The sequence below is a fragment of the Kryptolebias marmoratus genome, linkage group LG21, assembly GCF_001649575.2.
Source record: "Kryptolebias marmoratus isolate JLee-2015 linkage group LG21, ASM164957v2, whole genome shotgun sequence".
In the NCBI taxonomy this organism is placed as follows: domain Eukaryota; kingdom Metazoa; phylum Chordata; class Actinopteri; order Cyprinodontiformes; family Rivulidae; genus Kryptolebias; species Kryptolebias marmoratus.
The window spans coordinates 16,784,771-16,802,236 of NC_051450.1; the positions used below are offsets into that span (position 1 = coordinate 16,784,771).

Below are 17,466 nucleotides of genomic sequence, written 5' to 3' on the forward strand. Positions count from 1 at the left end.
GAGATTTGTGTGTTGTATTTTAATGTTGCCAACACCATTTTGTGCCTTAGTCTCTTCCTGCAGCTACGTTTTTCTCCCCGGCTTCACTTTCATTTCATCTCAAGGCTCAGAGAGTCAGCTTCCTGTTCTCTTCATATCTAATCTATGATCTGAACAATCTCCATGAATCTATGGAGCCCATATGAGAGTTTTACATATTCAACTTCAAATGCTTTTGACATATGAAAAATAAATCCTGCAGGCAAAATGTTTTTGTTTTTCCCGCTGAATGGGGGCCCCGATCGTTCATTTACATCCCATTTTGTAGCTTTAGGAAAGATTTTTAGAGGCACTTTCTTATCTCGACCTTTGTTCACCTTTTTCGGCGACCAGATCCTGGAGGCGCTGGCACGCAACGACGACCTGCTGGTGCAGATGTGCGGCCGGCTGAGCTCCAGCTGTGACGTGATACCTGAGGAACTACAGGTACGCTTCAGCGCCATGTGCAGCGAGAGGGTGGAGCACATCAACCGGCGCATCACCAACTACAGGAAGGTATGTCTCCGGGGTGGCTTTGATGGGAAACAGAAGGGACATTCATCTGTTGTTCTGAATGAATTTTCCTTCCCACTGAGAGCTGTATTTATATATGTTTGGACAGCCTGTTGTACACACAGCCTTCAAAAAGAAAAAATGTTCAACAAAGCAACATAGTCGGTCAAAATTAGGGTTAAAATTAAGGATAGGACAGAATGTTTTGTTAATTATTCAATTTTAAGTTGAAAATTTGAAAATCCTGTAATAAAGTTACAGCTATAGAGATGTTTGCTGCTGCTTCTGCTGGCCAGGAATCCTTACATTCCTTCATTTTCACAGGTCTAATTGATCAGCATGGATAGAAATGCAGGGCAGCAAAGCTGAGCTCACCCGTGACCATAGTTTCCACTTTAAAATCCTTTCAAAATAAACTACAATGGCACAAAGATGCACCAGTTTGATTTTCTTTATTTTCAGGAGGTGGGTGGGCGGTAGGTGTTTGTATAAAAAAAAAAGCACAACAAATGGAAAAGCACCATTAGGAAACAATTAAGCGTGTCGCTACCAGGTGTCCTGATAAAAGACAAATAAAGACGATTAAAATGAGTGATTCTTTGAATTCACCCCTTTTAATTAGACTTTGAATATTTGAAAATCACTGCCCATCCCTTGTTATTATAGCCAATCAGGACATTTGTAAGCAGATGTGACAGTGATCTGAAAATTTAGTTAGTGTTTATGTTGAATTAACCATAGGTTGAAAATTTATACTAACGCTAACAGCCAAAAGACGCTGACGTCAAGCAAAAGCAGCAAAGCAGAAAATACACGGGTTTACAAAATACCATTTTGTTTTAAGAAACAGAACAACAAAACATGACAACAAACCAAAATATCACTTCTGTAAAGCTTCAGTGTCAGAAAGCAAGAAAACTGTCTTCATATCACCAAGCGTGACTTTTCACAAAACACATTTTGACAACACACATCAGAAAACAATATGAACCACAGTAGCAATATAGAAAACAGTTTTTTTCCAAAGAACTATTAAGCTGAAATGTTTCCCTTAGACTTTCTAACCTGTTGTGCACTTTGCAACGATGTCCTCAAGCTTTGTTTGGAAGTAGGTGACATTTCTGCCCGTTTCATTTACAGAGCCCAAAATGTTTTCATCACTTTTTTTTTTTTTTTTTTCCACCACATCTGCAAGCGTGCACCCATGGGCCATACATGCAAGCGTGCGTAAGAAAGAGGAAAAGATCAGACTTCAGAGGGGGCCTTGGATTAATTACCACTTTCTAAATATCCCTGCATAACAGCCAGGGCTTTCGTTGTGAAAGAGCCCCTTCATGCCGCAGAGCATTCCTCCTCGGACCTCTGGAGAGACAGAAAAGAAGAGGGAGAAGAAATGAAAGCGGAGATTAACATGAAGATATGACAGAAAACGATTAGCAGGAGAGATTTTGACTTCAGAATAAGAGGCCTGAAGGATATGAGACAGATGTCAGGGTGGCTCCTCTCCATTTAGATGCTACATGCCTCATACTCAAGCTAAAAGAGAGAATAAAGGCTCAAAATATAAATCACACAACAGTCTGCTTGTGATACATGCTGATCTATCCAGCTCCCACTATATCACATTTTACTTACAGATTTTGTTGAAGAAAGTTTCCTTGAAACCTTAAATTGGGCAGAATCAAAGGTCCGGGCCATGACTCACTCTGTTGAGCCGCTCTGGAGGATATTTGTCCTTATTATATTGTGTACGCAGGATCCATGTGTGGATCATTTATCTACAGTTTAATTGTAGTGACATGTTTTTCAGCAGAAAACATGTTTGATATTCCTCTGGTAAATATAAATCCACGGTTCCTCTGCAGCAAATTCAAACCATGAAATTGCATTCTGGAAGTCATTGAAGCGACACGTGAAAAGTCACAATTACAACACGATGACACGAGCTGCTGCGCACCACTTCAGCCCGGTTCATATCAGCTGAGACGATGAGGGCTTGTGTTGGGATCTGGGGTTATTCCACATATGTGAGCAATGATAATCCTATTAGCTTGTCTTGAATCTTTGATTCCGTTTAAATATTTGTGCTGCCACACAGGAAAGAGGAATGTTGGACGTGTTTAGAAACGAGTGAATTTTATTTATTTATTTTTCTGGCATGTTGTCATACTTGTACAAGAAAATTGTGTTGACGTATACTTCGTCTTGTGTTCCACTGAGCTCCTTTAAACGTACCACTATGATGCACATCAGCTAAATAATTCAGGTTTTTAAAGCCTGCATGTCCTAAATTATTTTTTGTTCCAAGTTTGAATAATATCACAAACCTACTGTGAACTCACAGCTTTTTTCTTCTAATTTGTAGCACAGTTCTTATAAGCCTAATATATTTTCCACAGTAATGGTATTTTTCTCCTTCTTTGTCTCAGTTTTCTCGGGTCCTGAAGAACAGAGCGTGGCCCACCTTTAAGCAAGCCAAGGCCAAGGTTTCCCCCCTCCACAGCAGCGACTTCTGCCCCACAAACTGCCACATAAACGTGCTGGAGGTGTCCTACCCCAAGACCACCACTTCTCTGGGCAGTGCCTTCGGTGTGCAGCTGGACAGCAGGAAAAACACTCTGGAGAAGAACCGGAGCAGCATTGTGGAGAACGGTGAGAACGGCGCAGAATCGGGTTCGCATGTTTATCAAGCTTCACAGCTCAGGAGCTTTACTGACGACATGGGTTTATGTCCAGGTAAGCTGAGCCCCATGGTGAATGTCCAGCACACCATCACAACCATGGCTGCACCTTCTGGTCACAGTCTGGGCCGGACCGAGGGACACGGGCTTCGGTTCCTGCTCAGGGAAGAGGACCTGCTCACCCTGGATGCATATCAGAAACTTCTTTATAAACTCACCGCTGCTGTTAAGGAGATGGAAACACATGGTGCCCACATTCCCGAGTGAGTAGCTTTAAATGTTTGTAAACTCTGCACACTTTAACTGTACATTATCTAGGGATGCTCGGCTGATAACCAGCTCAACTCCGTCACCAGTCAATCTAACACTCAATCTGATTTCTCTTTAACGCTGGTGTCTGAATGCATCATAGCTATAAGTGCTTATGGCCGCCACAGCTAACAAAACACAAAAAGGTTGTAATGGCAATTATGTTTTGGCTCACCTTTCATGGCAGCAGGCCATAATAAAAGTCTTCAGAATTAGTTTATTTTATTCTCTAACCCTGCAGCACAGATGAAATTTATTGCAAGACAGTTAAGATGGTATTTAAGATATTTTCCGTCTCCAACTTTCCCATTTTTTGCAAATGATTGTAACACACCGAATCCTAAAGTCTAAGCTTTAAGACTTGATTCTGCCACAAAATCAAGAAAGATGGAGAATGGAGGACCCAAACGCAGGCATACATGTAGGCAGGCTGATGTTTAAAATTAAAAGTTTAATTAAATAAAAAATGGGGAATAAAAAAAGAAAGGCACAACCTTGCAAAAGTGAGAAAAACACAACCATATGAAGACAATAAAAATTATTCGACAAGGGCTATGTATAGTGAGGAAGATAACGACTAACTGGATACAGCTGGGAGAAGTACAAATCAAGACCAGGTGTGTCAGAGAAGCAGGAACTCAAGACAGGCAAGTGAACAGATTTTACAAAATAAAACAGGAAGTAGCAGTGGCAATGCAAAACAGAACTAATTACCAACAAGAAAGCAAAACAAACACAATCCTGAGTTTATCCTAGAACTCTTACAAACCATAAAATAACATTCACTTGACATACTTTTTTTTTAAATTTTAGATAATTTTTACGGGAACAGAACTTGTCAATAAACATATTTATTAAAGGTAGATTGTTTCTTCTGCTGCAACCTGATAGGTCAATGTCCTGCTTCTGTTCATGGTTGAGAATACATTTCGGTCATTACTCTTAACACCTGTCCAGGCAAGCTATGATAGACAGATGGTGAAGGAAAAGCAAAACTAACAGAGACGTTATTGCTCCACCTTTTAAAACATGCGCTCTTGCTTCATTTTCGTTCAGGATTTCAAACTTGGCAGGGCGCGTATAAGGTCTGAATCGGTGCTTTCTGCTGGGTCACTCTGTATTCAGCGCGGTTTTCTGTCTTTGGCACGACTGCGAGGTTCATTGTTCGGCAGCACACGAGACGCCGGAAAGCAAAGAAGGAAAAATGCTGCTTCGGTCCTCGCCCCCCCCCTGTCCCCACCGGACAGGAAGTAAAATCTCAATGAAGATGGGTGTGAAATGAAGCCAGGTGCCCGTCTGGAAAAGCCACTGATAAACGTTTCCACTTCACTAACGCAGACGTTAAGCAGTAGTTGATCATTTTTCGGAGACAGCTCACTGATTACTGTATTTGTTATGAATCTTTAGATAATCTTTCGCCTGAGTTATTCATTGATAGTCTCTTCTTAAATCAGAACGTGACATTAGACGTCACTAGATGGAGCGGAGCTGTCACCTCACCATAGTAATGATGAGATGAGTCCACAGCGGCGCTGGTAATGACTGAGTCAGGACAGAGTCTGTCATGCTCCTGTCACTGCCAATTAGCTCGCTGGCATCCTTGCACCCTGGAACAGTCCAAGGCACATCTAGTGAGGCGATAATGACCTTTACCATGAGCTGTCTGTTCAAACATGCAGACTTCAGACAAGGAGCTTGTTAAGGGTAGGAGTGTGTGAGGGTCTCAGCACGGAAACTAATTTGGTCCGTTTCTAGTAGCTGGCTGGATGCATCCATTTGACCTCTGTGGGAGTGTTGAGCCTTCCTTAGCGCTTCATTAAATTAGTTTGCATTTTAGACGGTTCATAGGCTGTGCAGGGGTCATTACTACGACTACATGTACTCTGCCCCTTTCTCTGAAAGATCTTTCTTTAAAAACCCAGCTTTTTTTTTTTTACTGGCTTTCATTTACTATATTGTACAGTACTTACTCAGCCGTCCACATACATAAACAAGCTTTCCTTTTTGCTGTTTTCGATGTAAATGGCTTAAATGGGTAGTTCTGATGAGCTAACGGCTTGTCCGAGTGGAGCCAAGAACAAAGTGGACTGCTGCTGTTTTTAAACAACTCCAGTCTCAAAGCCATTCGTATGCGCGTGGTTTATAAAACCTCCACGTGTCCATCAATTTCACGTCACAAAATATTCACACAGAACTCGACAGTGGGTGCAGATGAATGTCAGGTGTGTGTGTGACCAGACGAACAGGGAGGCAGAGGAAAAACACAGGCTGGGAACAAGGAAGCTAAAACATATCTAAGCTTAAACATCGTGGCAGCAATAAAAATGATACAGACTTTGTTCACACTGCAGGTAAAAGTGTCCTAAATGCAATCTGTTTGTCCAAACTGAGGTCATTCAAAGAGCAGGTAAGATAATAAGTGTTTGTAACCGTCCCTCAGACTCCCACTTGAAAAGATAAGAACTTTCCCTTGAAAAACTTCACATTTTACTAAAAGGAAACGTGCCGTATTTAACGCAGATTAGGAACACCCCTCTTATAATTTTAGGAGACAAAAAACTGACATAGTTTAAAGATATGTAATTGCTTGGCCGTGTATTTGAGGAATCTATTTTGAGGCAGTGACCTTTGAACTTTTGTTTTTGTGTCTCGGAGAAAGGGTCACAGCTGCGAGAGGACAAACCCTGCTTCACATTCTCCTCCCTTCCTGAATTAAAAAAGAACTAATCCCTCTGCTTTGCCCTCCCATTTTCATGCGTTTTGTTTTAGTTTGCACACTTAGAAAGTAGCTGTCAGATTTAAAGCTCTGGAGTGTTTGGACTTTTTCTAACTATAAATTACAGAGAGCCGCAAAGATCCTTCCTTTGAATTGCTAATGGAAAGCTTAGTAATGCAGGATCACTTTTAAATGTTTTCTAAGAGTTGGTTAAAAAAATACCTTGTGAGAGATGAATACATTTTTATACTTTGTTCTGTTAAGCAGTCGTGTTCTTTGGCCTCGTCTCATTGGCATGTTTTTAGGTTTTCCTGTGTTTCAGTCTTCGGCTCACCTTCTCTGATGCGGCGATTATTATTCTGCCGTACTTCCTCCCAGTTTGAGCCCAAAAGGCCCCAGACTGAGTTCACGTCTTTATTACCCAGTGACCAATCAAAGAGCCAGGAGGCCTTCTCCATGGCGATGGAATGCCGCTCGGCTTTGGAGGGGCATTGTGGTGGTTCCTCAACCATAATGAGGGCAACTTGCTGCCTTGTCAGCCTGCGAATGGGTGGAAAGCAGGTCAGTGGGGAATGAGAAACAGTTTAGAGGATTCAAAACGAGACACATTTGGCCAGCGCGAGGAAGACATGTTCATTTTGATGCAAGGCAGAGCAACGTAGCCCCCCTCTGCTGTTTCCACTTTGTATCGGAGGTCGACGTCATGGAAAATGTAAGCCGATTCAAATTCAAATGAGTCTGAAATATAAACAGACATTGCGTGTCAGAGTGCGTGTGTTTGTGGGAGATCAAAAAAAAGTACAAGCCCAGCATTTATTAGGATATGGCTTTAAACACCACCATGTGTTGCTGCAACTGTGAAAATATCCTGTCCATCCTGTTCCTGCTCCTCTGATAGACATCTAGCAGAATCTCTAAGACAGTGGCCGTACAGAGAGGGGGAACTGATCTCTGCAGCATGTAGCAGCATGTTGACACAGCTGCACCCAGCTCCACGTTTGAACCTTTAAATATAATGAGGACCTCTGACCACCTGAAGGAAAACACAAACATGTAGGGGTTTTGTTTGGCCTTCACAGTTGGCTATCGGAGCCCCCCCGACACGTACACGAGCTCACGTGTGTACTGTACATACTGTATCTGCGCTCCTCAGAAACATGTAAGACCTTCTTGTCTGATCAAACATGCTCCTTTGTCCTCTTCCCTTCCCCACCAGCCTCATATCCCACATCACGTACCCTCCAGCGTCGGAGGTGGGGAACCTGGAGAGCTACATTTCTGCAGAAAGCGAGGGGGAGAGAGGTGAGCGGAATGGGAAGAAGGTGTGTTTCAATGTGGCGGGAGACGAGCAGGAGGACTCTGGACATGACACGATCAGCAACAGAGACTCATACAGGTAAAACCAACGTGAGAACGAGCCACCTCAGCACTGCGTACTATTCCAGCTTTGAAGCATTCATTAAACAAATGCATATGCTAAAGTTCTTTCTGTGTTGAAAAGTTACAAAGTTATATCCGTTTTGGTCAAATCTTGAAAATAACGCTTCACATGATCTCACATAAAACTGCAAAATTTTGCTTGAGCTGTTAGTGCTCAGAGTATTTGATGGGGATGACTCTCAGCTACGACCATGCCAAATTTTAACTCATTATCTCTAAAAATGACTGAATTATAGCCATTTTGGTGCTTTCTGAGGTTGATTAGCTGTGGCAGCCATCTCGAATTGAGTTAAATCATTTGTGCATGTAAAACCAATCATTGCGTTCTGAGATTTTCATTATTAACTGTGTCCATGGGTTCGTGAGATATTTTGCTAACAGGCAAATAGACAAACGAACACCTGGACATGGGCAATTAAATATTAAAACAACAGACAGAAGAGATGAGCAATAAATAAACAAATAAAATATTAGTTTTCCTATGCGCTTTAAGATAACTTTAGATGTATTTCCTCTTTAAGTGTCTTCTGTTTTCTGCTCAGCGACTGTAACAGCAACAGAAACTCCATCGCCTCCTTCACCAGCATCTGCAGCAGTCACTGCAGCTCCTACGTTCACAGCGACGACATGGACTCAGGTGCTCAAATACGACACAGTGGACACAAACCTTCACATTCAGAGATAAATGTGGATCAAACAGGACAGCGTCGTATTTTCTGTGTCACGTTTAAATGGATGACTGGACATAGTCGAACACTGATACTATGTTTTCCATTTTCAGACCCAAAACATTGTGTTAATTCATTGGGAAATATATATTTTTCTGTTTTAAATTCACCTCCAAACATCTATGTCTGTTTTTCTTTACACTGAAACAAGAGGATTTGCTCTCAGTTTGCTTTCTGCATGTGTGCAGTTAATAATGACAAGTTTTATTTGCATTTCTGCAGGAGATGAGATGCCCTCTAGTGTGTGGCTGTCCCATGACAAGCAGAAGAAACTTCACAGCTTTCTCGAGCATCTCTTTAGCCAGGTGAGTCAATTTATCACCCTGACATGTGGTGATTTGATTTTCTTTTTCTGGAATATTACTCACATCTATTTTATCTTTGAGAAAATGTATTCATGTCCTGAGGAATAAATGTGCTGTTGTCATTACACTAAAGGTGCGACTTACTGATTACCTAAATACCTACGATGTTTTAGGTCAACTGTTATCATTTCTGTTGTGGGTAATGTTTTTCTTTTAAAGGTCAACTGTTTATTGAAACCTTTGTGTAAAATATAAGCTGTAATATAATTTTCTTTCCAGCTAGAAAAGGGCAAATTGGGACAGGTTTGAGTTTGATAATGTTTCTACTGTCCCTGACCAGATCTATACACACATGTGTTTGTTTTTATGTGTCCACGAGGACAATCAGGTGACTTAATGGATTGTTTTTGCCTCTTAACCAAATTTTAAGCATCGAGACTAGAAGCCAAACCCTAAACCACGTCTTAACGGGGTAGTTTGCATGTTTTATTGTGGGGTTCTGTAACTTACTCTGGGAGTAAATGGCATCTGGAAGAAAGAAGTTCTTATGAGAGCGACTCCAGTCTGAAATCTTTCGCAACATTCACATGAATACTGCTTTATTGATTTTGACACTTTCTGTTTAACTGGCAAAGTCTTCAAATTTATTAAACACCATCTTCTACCATCTAATACGAAAGTGACGGTGGTGTAAAAGTGTGTAAAGGGGCATTCGAATGAAAGTCTGTCTCATTTTTGAGCTCAAAGTGTCTTAAAAGGACAGAAATCTGTTTTGGAACTACTGTTAACTTGACCCCCCCTCTGAGAAAACCTCTTTCTGATATTTTAAACTGGTAATGCTTTCTACTGCAGGTAAGATACTGACTGTTGACAACAACTCCACAGAACACTGCTTTAGTTTAAGTACCTGTAAGTTGTTACCCTGTTATGTTTTGGACCTCATCATGAATAAAAACAAACTCACACACACATGCTTACACACTGCAAGGAGCTCCATGAAAATGTTTCTATCAGCAGTTAAAAAAAAAAAGAACAAGCTTAAAAAAAAACAACTAAACTTTGCTGTCTCTGCACTTTTTGTTTTGTCATTTGTTTTATTGTCGAGCAGTTTCCCCGGCTTTGTTTACACATCGCATAACAAACTGTGTTCGCTCGGGTTCTGTGAGGTGGTTTGTGTGTGTGTGTGTGTGTGTGTGTGTTAGACTGAGCAGGAGAAAGCAGGTGTTGGTTATGCACGGGGAGCACGTTTTTGCTTCCCTGCACATATTTTCAATCGTGGCCCAGCGGGAGGCTGTATCATGTGTACCAAGTTGACCCGCGTGCTTTCTTCAGGTGGATTCAATCAGCAGCATGCTGAGAGGAGCCGTGGTGGCTCGGGCGTTTGAACAGACCAAGTGTTTCATGCCTGGAAGAGGAATACAAGGTAAAAAAAAAAAACCAAAAAAACAAGACATTAGTCAATTAGTATTTCTTAAAATCTCTGTTTTATATAACAGAAGTGTTTATTTTGATGTATAAGTTGTCAGTTTAAAACATTTTCTGTATTATTGATAATTCCTGGCAGAGTTAGTCCTGATTTGAGGCTAAGTGGGAAAAAAAAAGATATGAAAGACTCTTTTGTTCAATATTGACATAAAACAGAGCAGGCGATGAACGCAAAGGGGCTGCGACTTCCTATTGCATAATGTGATGGTAGACACATGAGGGGAAATTATTGTGGGTGGGGTCCAAAAGTATTCCCAGCATTTTCTTCTCTCCCTGCGCTCCTCTTCAGTATTCCTACTTTTCCCCCCTTTATGCCGTTTCTATTTTTAGTGGTGAAACAGCACACGATTGCTCGTCTTCACTTTAAAGCGTTTGTTTTATTTATTAGTCAATGAAAACGGTGACCCTGTGAAAGCTCTAGTCATGATTTGCCTCATGTCCTCATTTTCACCTCGGTGTTTTATCTTTGCCTCCCGTTGGATCGTATGTCTTATGAGGAAATTTAGGAATGTGGCTGAGACTGGCTGAAAAATATTCTTACTTCCTGCTACCAAGGCTGACAAAGTGTGGCACTTAATTCAGAGGACTCGACCCATTTCTTGGATAAAAAAAAGAACTGTCTTCAAAAGTGGCATGTGGAAGCAAATATGCTTCCCAGAACATAATTTATCTCCCAAATTTCCCTGTTTTGTGTTGGTCTTTATCATACTGTAAGAAACTCACTCACATTTAAGCCTTTGTGCCCTTGAGGGTGATGTTAAAGCTGAGTGGTGTGCACTTTAAGCAAAACAGCAGATTACCCCGTCATTCTGGATGTTTTGATAATTCAAGCCTCCAGACAGCCCGACCCATTTGGCACACAGACTCCTCTCTCATCTCCAGCTGTCCTCAAGTGAGCGCGGATACGCTTGAACTGAAAATAGGCCCGCTCGTGTTTGTGCGCCTTCAGGAGGCACGTAGGGCCTTGATCATTGCCGATCCATCTCATCTTCAGAAATGCGTGTGCTTGATAACAGAGCGAATGGGATTATCTAACAAGCAGAGCGTTCCTTCATCTGATCTCACACTCTGTTGCTCCTCGCGCACGTACCCCCCCCGTTTAATCTTTGGATCACAGATCTGTTCTACTTCAAGTTAAAGTTTATTATAAGTCTGTTTCTGCTGCTTTGAGAGCGATTACATAAGGCCGAGAGGTTTTTCCACTCATGTATCATCCCTGTAAAAACAAACAAGCCGTAAATAATGTAACTGTAACAGGTCTACTATTGGTATTCTGCTCGTAAAACAAAAGGAAATTCATATTTGGCTCAAGAGATAGTTTGACAGAGACTGCATTAAAAATAAAAAAAAGCAAGATGCAGTTAAGTAGACGAATGGACAAACAAGCAAGACAATCAAACAGTTAAAGTTTGCATATCTGAGAAATTAAAATGCTATTAAACCATGAGGGGTTAGGACTTCTTTAAAAATCCACCAAAATGTTTCATTCCTGATTTGTTAATTAGTTTAGCAACTTTTAGTCTCATTAATTCTGTGCTAGATTTAGAGCAACTGGCTTTTAACAGAATGTGTCATGGTTGGTGGTTTTTTTGTGTTATTTTGTCATTTGTGTTGATTTCTGCTCTGATGTTTCTTTGTATTTCAGAGTGTTTCGGCTATTTTTGTAGTCCTCCCATCTGATCTACATGAAATCACCTCCATCCAGTTGAGCTAACGAGTTATGTGTGTGTGTGTGTGTGTGTGTGTGTCAGAGTTCCAGCAGGAGATGGAGCCCAGGGTCAACTGCACCAAAAGGTTGCGCCTCCACATCAAACAGGATCCGTGGAATCTCCCCAACAGCGTTCAGGCGCTCACACAAACCATTTCTAAATACGTTGAAGGTCAGTGTGCACCTTTACTGCTTTAAAGTTTAGGATATACACACACAGTCGGTTTGAAATCCACAATGTTCGAACCCTGAAGCTTCTTCACTCGGTGAAGAAGTACCTGAAATACCTGATGTTGGATGAAATGTACTTTAATCTTCTAGTTTTTCCACTGCAGCCCTTCCCATTCATTAAATGAAACACCAGACTGCTTGACTAAGTAACCACTTAGCTCTCTTTAAAATGTAACCAAAAACCATTCTGAGACTCATAAATTGGGCCCTCAGAGCTGGGGCTATAAACTAGCAAATAGCTAAAAAGCTCCTTTATTTTTGTCTGCTGAGGCATTTTTTACTGCCAGCAGGAGTGTGTGTTTTTGTGTTTGTTGACACGCTGAGCTCACACAGACAAACTACCAAACACACGGCGTTAAACAAATGGAAACTAAAATCAGCCACTTGAAAAGGTGAGCTGCTGGTCACAACAGAGAGAAATACAAATAAACAGAGTTAATATTAACGTGCAGCTCGCTGCTTTTTCTCTGCGCCTCATCAGAACGGTGCTTTCATGCAGTTCTGCCTTCCTGCTTTGTAACCCAGAGCTATGACATAAACAAATATGGATTTACGCTGTTATCTTCGCCCGCTCCTGGTTTCTCTGGTGTGGGATTTTTTTTGAGTGTGAAAATAAACAGAAGTGGAGCAGGAATAACGTTATGCAGCGTTATCCTGTGTATGACATTAAGAGGTTAATCGTGCAATTTGAATTATACTAATAAAGCTGAAGGAAGCGACTTTATGTCACTTGAAATGAAGCGCTTCACATATCCACTGAGTTTTCTTATTTATTTGTTGCTTTCAGAGGTGAAGACACGTCTGCTCCTGGTGCTACTGCAGTACACAGGTCTGTTTTACCAATCTTCTTACTCACACAGAAAACAATAAAAGCTGAATTTTTAAAATTCGCATTATTCTTTTTGCACACTGGAGGAAAAACTCTGTGGACTTAAATATTAGCTCCATTTAAAAGAGATTGGGGGAAAAAAGAGAATTTGTCAGTTTGTTTTCTTTCAAAAATATGAAGCACTGATTCCATCATGATTACTTCTATGCTTTTATTGCACACAATACTTACCTAAAGCGAAGATAACACACACAGTAAAGTAACACAGATATTCCCAGTTTAGGAGTTTTAGTTTTTAGCATCCTTACATGAGCTGTTTGTAGAATGTGTCATATTTTATTGGGAGCCCCTGAACAATAGATAGAAAAGATGTTTACATTAGATGGGGTCTAACCCTCAGTAATGACATTACAAGCATTAAAACACTGAACTGAATATACAAACTTACTTACTTACTTACTTTACTTCCACGACTCCAAACTGATGTCTGGGGTAACGGTGTCAGAAAGTTTGCGTGTTTTTCTTTTGAGCAGATTAATACATTTTTTCGGAGCTTTTCAAGAAGTCATTTGTTAACTCGGTGCTGAACTTTCAGAAAGGCCCGTTTCTCAAGAAAATTTGGCAGCTAATTATTTTTGCTTGAGTACACCTCTCGTTTCCTTTCACTTTCCTCTGATGCATTATTTAATCCCCAACTCATTTGAAAGGAGGTGCACGAGCCTTTTGGTCACCTCACTGAGACTCGAACCTAAAGAAGTCTGATTAATTATCAGAACGTACTCTCCTCAGCACCTCTCCTTCTCGTAATCTTTGCTCTTATTACTTTATATCTTAATTGTTAATGTGCTGGAATTGAAAACTGTTCTTTTCATTTCCCCCTCATCTTTTTATCTTTATCTCACATGTGCTTTTGTTTTCATGTCCAGACTCAGAGATCCAGTTACGTCGAGATATGGTCTTCTGTCAGTCTTTAGTTGCAGCTGTGTGCGCTTTCTCCGAGCACCTGCTGGCTGTCCTCAACCAGGTAAGTGATCTAAACATCTGGTTTTACAATTACACACGACAATAAGAGGCCTGGCATGCCTTCAGTGAATGCATCGTGCCTTTTTCGTGCCAGAGTTTTTGAACTGAAACTCTTTTCTTGTGACCTTTCCCTGTCAGTTCCACAACGCAGGACAGGAGCTGGACCAGGACTTTCCGGACTCTCAGGAACTTCAGGAAGCCCAGGAAGCCAGCCACCGGTGGCTGGAGCAGATCGAGAGTGCTGGCTTACTGTTTCACTTCCAGTCCCTCCTCTCCCCCAATCTGGTGAGCAGCAGCTCAGTTTCTGTAAACAGACACTTTGAAATAATGATAATATATGGTTCATAGTTGTGCTTCACACACCATAAGATGCTGAATTCTCATGTTCTGAATAGACACGACAGCGAACAGCAGCACTGCAAATACGATGGAACTTTCCATTTATGTGTTTTTGGGGTTTCAAATGGACCTAATTACCAGTCATGACGCCGCCAGCAGGCTACGAGGTGGATGCCCCGAACGATTACCAGTGAATGTGCTGAGTTTGATACACAGCCTGCCCGCAGTGACTGTGTAAAAGTCTGAATCGTTGAGGTGCACCGCTGAGTCACAGAGCCAAATCCCACGGCTCTGTTGTCGAGTCAGACACGTGTTCTCCATCTTCTGTAAAGCCAGTGTGGTGTAGAATCAGCTCAAAAATGCACAAAGATAGATTTAAAGGTCCCCTAAAACAGGAATAAAGATCTGCATCAAAAGGCCTTTTTACAATTTCAAATAAAGGTGCAAGAAAGGAACTAAAGTGATGAAAGATTAAGTTACTGTGAATTCATGTACCTAGTTTTTCATTTAACATTTTGCCAGTAATTCCATCTAATTAATAAGGCATGGATGAAATGCATGGTTCGGTAACAGATTATCTCATTCTGCTGTTATTGACTGTCACTCGTTCACCAAACATTTCCTGTTCTACTGTCGCCGTGGAGCAAAATCTCCAAAGCCACAGGCGACTCCAATAAATTCTCCCCGCGATCCTTTTAAGCCTCTTCATGAACGGCAGTGCGTTTTGTTTGTGTACATTGAATACTGTCTGGTGTCGGTGGGGAACGTGTTTCTGTGAATTCCTTTGAAACAAACTTGCCCACATAAACACAAAGCATCGCTTGGCAGGACAGGGGGGGGTATCCCCTCTTGTCACATGTTGTGCCATCGCAGATGTGCCTTTAGAGAAAGGCCCCTAATCCTCTTCCACGGCTGCTCCGTTCTGCTCTCTTGACGGGGACGGAAAGCGAGAAAGAGAGAGAAAAATAACAGGAAGGGGAAGGCGGGTAACAGACGAGCAAAGAGCATCCCAATCCAAACTAGAGAGACTGTTTTCTGGGAAAATACAGAGTGAACGCTGGGTGCTGAATGACTCTGCTGAAGCAGATGAAGCTGAATTGTCAAAGCGAAAAGTGGCAAAAGGCTAGCTAAGAGCTAAATATAGCATAAAAAGACAAAAATACAGCAAGTCTGCTGATGCAAATTTCAAAACAAACAATGGTTTTGAAGGAATTGAAGAGCTCTGAATGCATTTCTGTTGGGAAAATATTTGTAAATAAGTATAAAACGGTATAATTACTAAAAACACAAGTCATAGCATTCACTTCCTGAATGAGCTGAACGTTTTGAGTAATGAATAGGGAACAATAGCACAAGGTATGCAGAAGTATTTCGATTGAAAAATGAAAACAGAATCAGCATTCTCTCAAACATATAACGCCTTTTTGCTGCGACTGTGCCAGCCCGTTTTTGGTCGGCGGGTGGAAGTTCGAAAAAGCCAAAAAACGTATGGACGCTCGGACACAAGTGTAAACAAACGTAAACAAGCTAAACCAAACATGGAGGCAGATAAAGCTGTGTGTGTAAACACAATGGTAGGCATGTAGACACAGGCAGACTCCCTGGCAGTCATTAAAAATTACTGACTTCTCCTGTCTAATACAGATGTTATATGTTGAAGTAAATTAGCTCAAGCACTGTACTGTACGTCTGTTCTATTCTGCTCCAACATACTTATGTCGCTGTTAATATTAGTGTCTAATCAGAGCTAATAAAATGAGATCTACAGTAAGAAGACAGAACTAAACCTGCCTGGTTATAGATAGAAGAGCAAGCATGAAGCCACTCTAACAAAGATTTAATATACCACTTTTCAGAAGATTTAAAAAAAAAAAAGTTTTGTTTTGGTTGTCATTTTTGAGTCTGCAATAATTTCACACATCCAAATATCAGCTGTCAGCCACAAAAAAGGATGTGTTGCTTCCTCAAAGCGTCCTAGATGAACCCAATATGTCTAAGAGTTAAAAACACTCATTTCTGTTTAGACTGAGAAGTTTTCTTTATTAATTTTGGTGGTTGTAGTCTTGGGTGTACCCCACCTCTTATCTGACCTCACATTGCCTCTTGTATGTGTGCATGGGTGCTTCAAGTAACAAAAAAAAAAAACAAAAAAGGGGGTTTTAATGTTTGCTGTTTCCCTCAGACTGATGAGCAGGCCATGCTGGAGGACACTCAGGTGGCTCTGATAGATCTGGAGAAAGTCACTTTGTACTTCCAGCAATTTGAAGGAGAACCACATGTTGCCAGTACGTACTCTAAATCTCTTACCTTGGCTTTATCGTCGCCTGCCGCCGTGAAAGGTGGAGATATAACAGTTGTGATGATGATAATGATGATGATGATAATAATTTATTTCAGACAAACCTTTCACCGATAGTGTAATATAAACACATAGTACATTGTAACTTTCTTGAAGACACTTCACATCGGTGATTATGAGTCTGAAAAGGAGTATGAAGAAGTTGTAATTGTGTGCATTTTCCTGAACCTTTTGTTTTAAAAATGAAAACATTTCTTTCGTAACTTTAAACTTGAGAACATTTAGGCACAGAGTGAACCCCTGTTATTTATTTCTATTACTTCTCCGGCAGATATGCCCATTTCATACCAGGTGGAGGGCACTCGCCAAGCCTTGAAGGTCTGCTTCTTCCTTGAGAGCTCCTTCTTCAGCCTGCTGCCTTACAGGCTGAAAAATGGAGGAGGCGTCAAACTCTACCCTGTACTCTTTACACAAGGTGTGAGATCAGGAGCTGTATGTCTGATGGAAGATTAAAGACACTTTACTGTTGATCTTTGACTCAGTGCTTTGATTCCTCTTCAGCACTGGAGAGTATGGAGGGCTACTACTACAGAGACAACGTGTCCGTGGAGGAATACCAGGCCCAAATTAACGCTGCTTCACTGGAGAAGGTCAAACAGTACAACAAGAGGCTGAGGTACAGTGTGTGACACACCCACACACACCCACACACACACAGAGATTTGTATTTCTTTGCTAATCTCAAGTGATGTAGCAGACTTTTTTTTTTTTGATCTAATATAAATCAAGATGTCCTTCTCGACACTAAGCGGCGCCTCAAGGTGATTGGCTGGGAGGCGCGC

At 41.2% G+C, this 17,466-nt stretch overlaps 1 protein-coding gene across 1 annotated transcript in view; it reads left to right on the forward strand.

Moving 5' to 3' along the window:
- prex2 (phosphatidylinositol-3,4,5-trisphosphate-dependent Rac exchange factor 2) overlaps positions 1-17,466 on the forward strand; it is an 88,489-nt gene that overhangs the window by 50,294 nt on the left and 20,729 nt on the right. The window contains exons 23-36 of the mRNA XM_017406819.3: positions 373-534; positions 2,961-3,183; positions 3,268-3,475; positions 7,454-7,633; positions 8,220-8,314; positions 8,628-8,710; positions 10,043-10,133; positions 11,947-12,075; positions 12,922-12,963; positions 13,890-13,987; positions 14,125-14,271; positions 16,508-16,610; positions 16,956-17,099; positions 17,186-17,300. Coding sequence (XP_017262308.1) covers positions 373-534; positions 2,961-3,183; positions 3,268-3,475; positions 7,454-7,633; positions 8,220-8,314; positions 8,628-8,710; positions 10,043-10,133; positions 11,947-12,075; positions 12,922-12,963; positions 13,890-13,987; positions 14,125-14,271; positions 16,508-16,610; positions 16,956-17,099; positions 17,186-17,300 — 1,820 coding nt within the window. The remainder of the gene's footprint in view (positions 1-372; positions 535-2,960; positions 3,184-3,267; positions 3,476-7,453; positions 7,634-8,219; positions 8,315-8,627; positions 8,711-10,042; positions 10,134-11,946; positions 12,076-12,921; positions 12,964-13,889; positions 13,988-14,124; positions 14,272-16,507; positions 16,611-16,955; positions 17,100-17,185; positions 17,301-17,466) is intronic.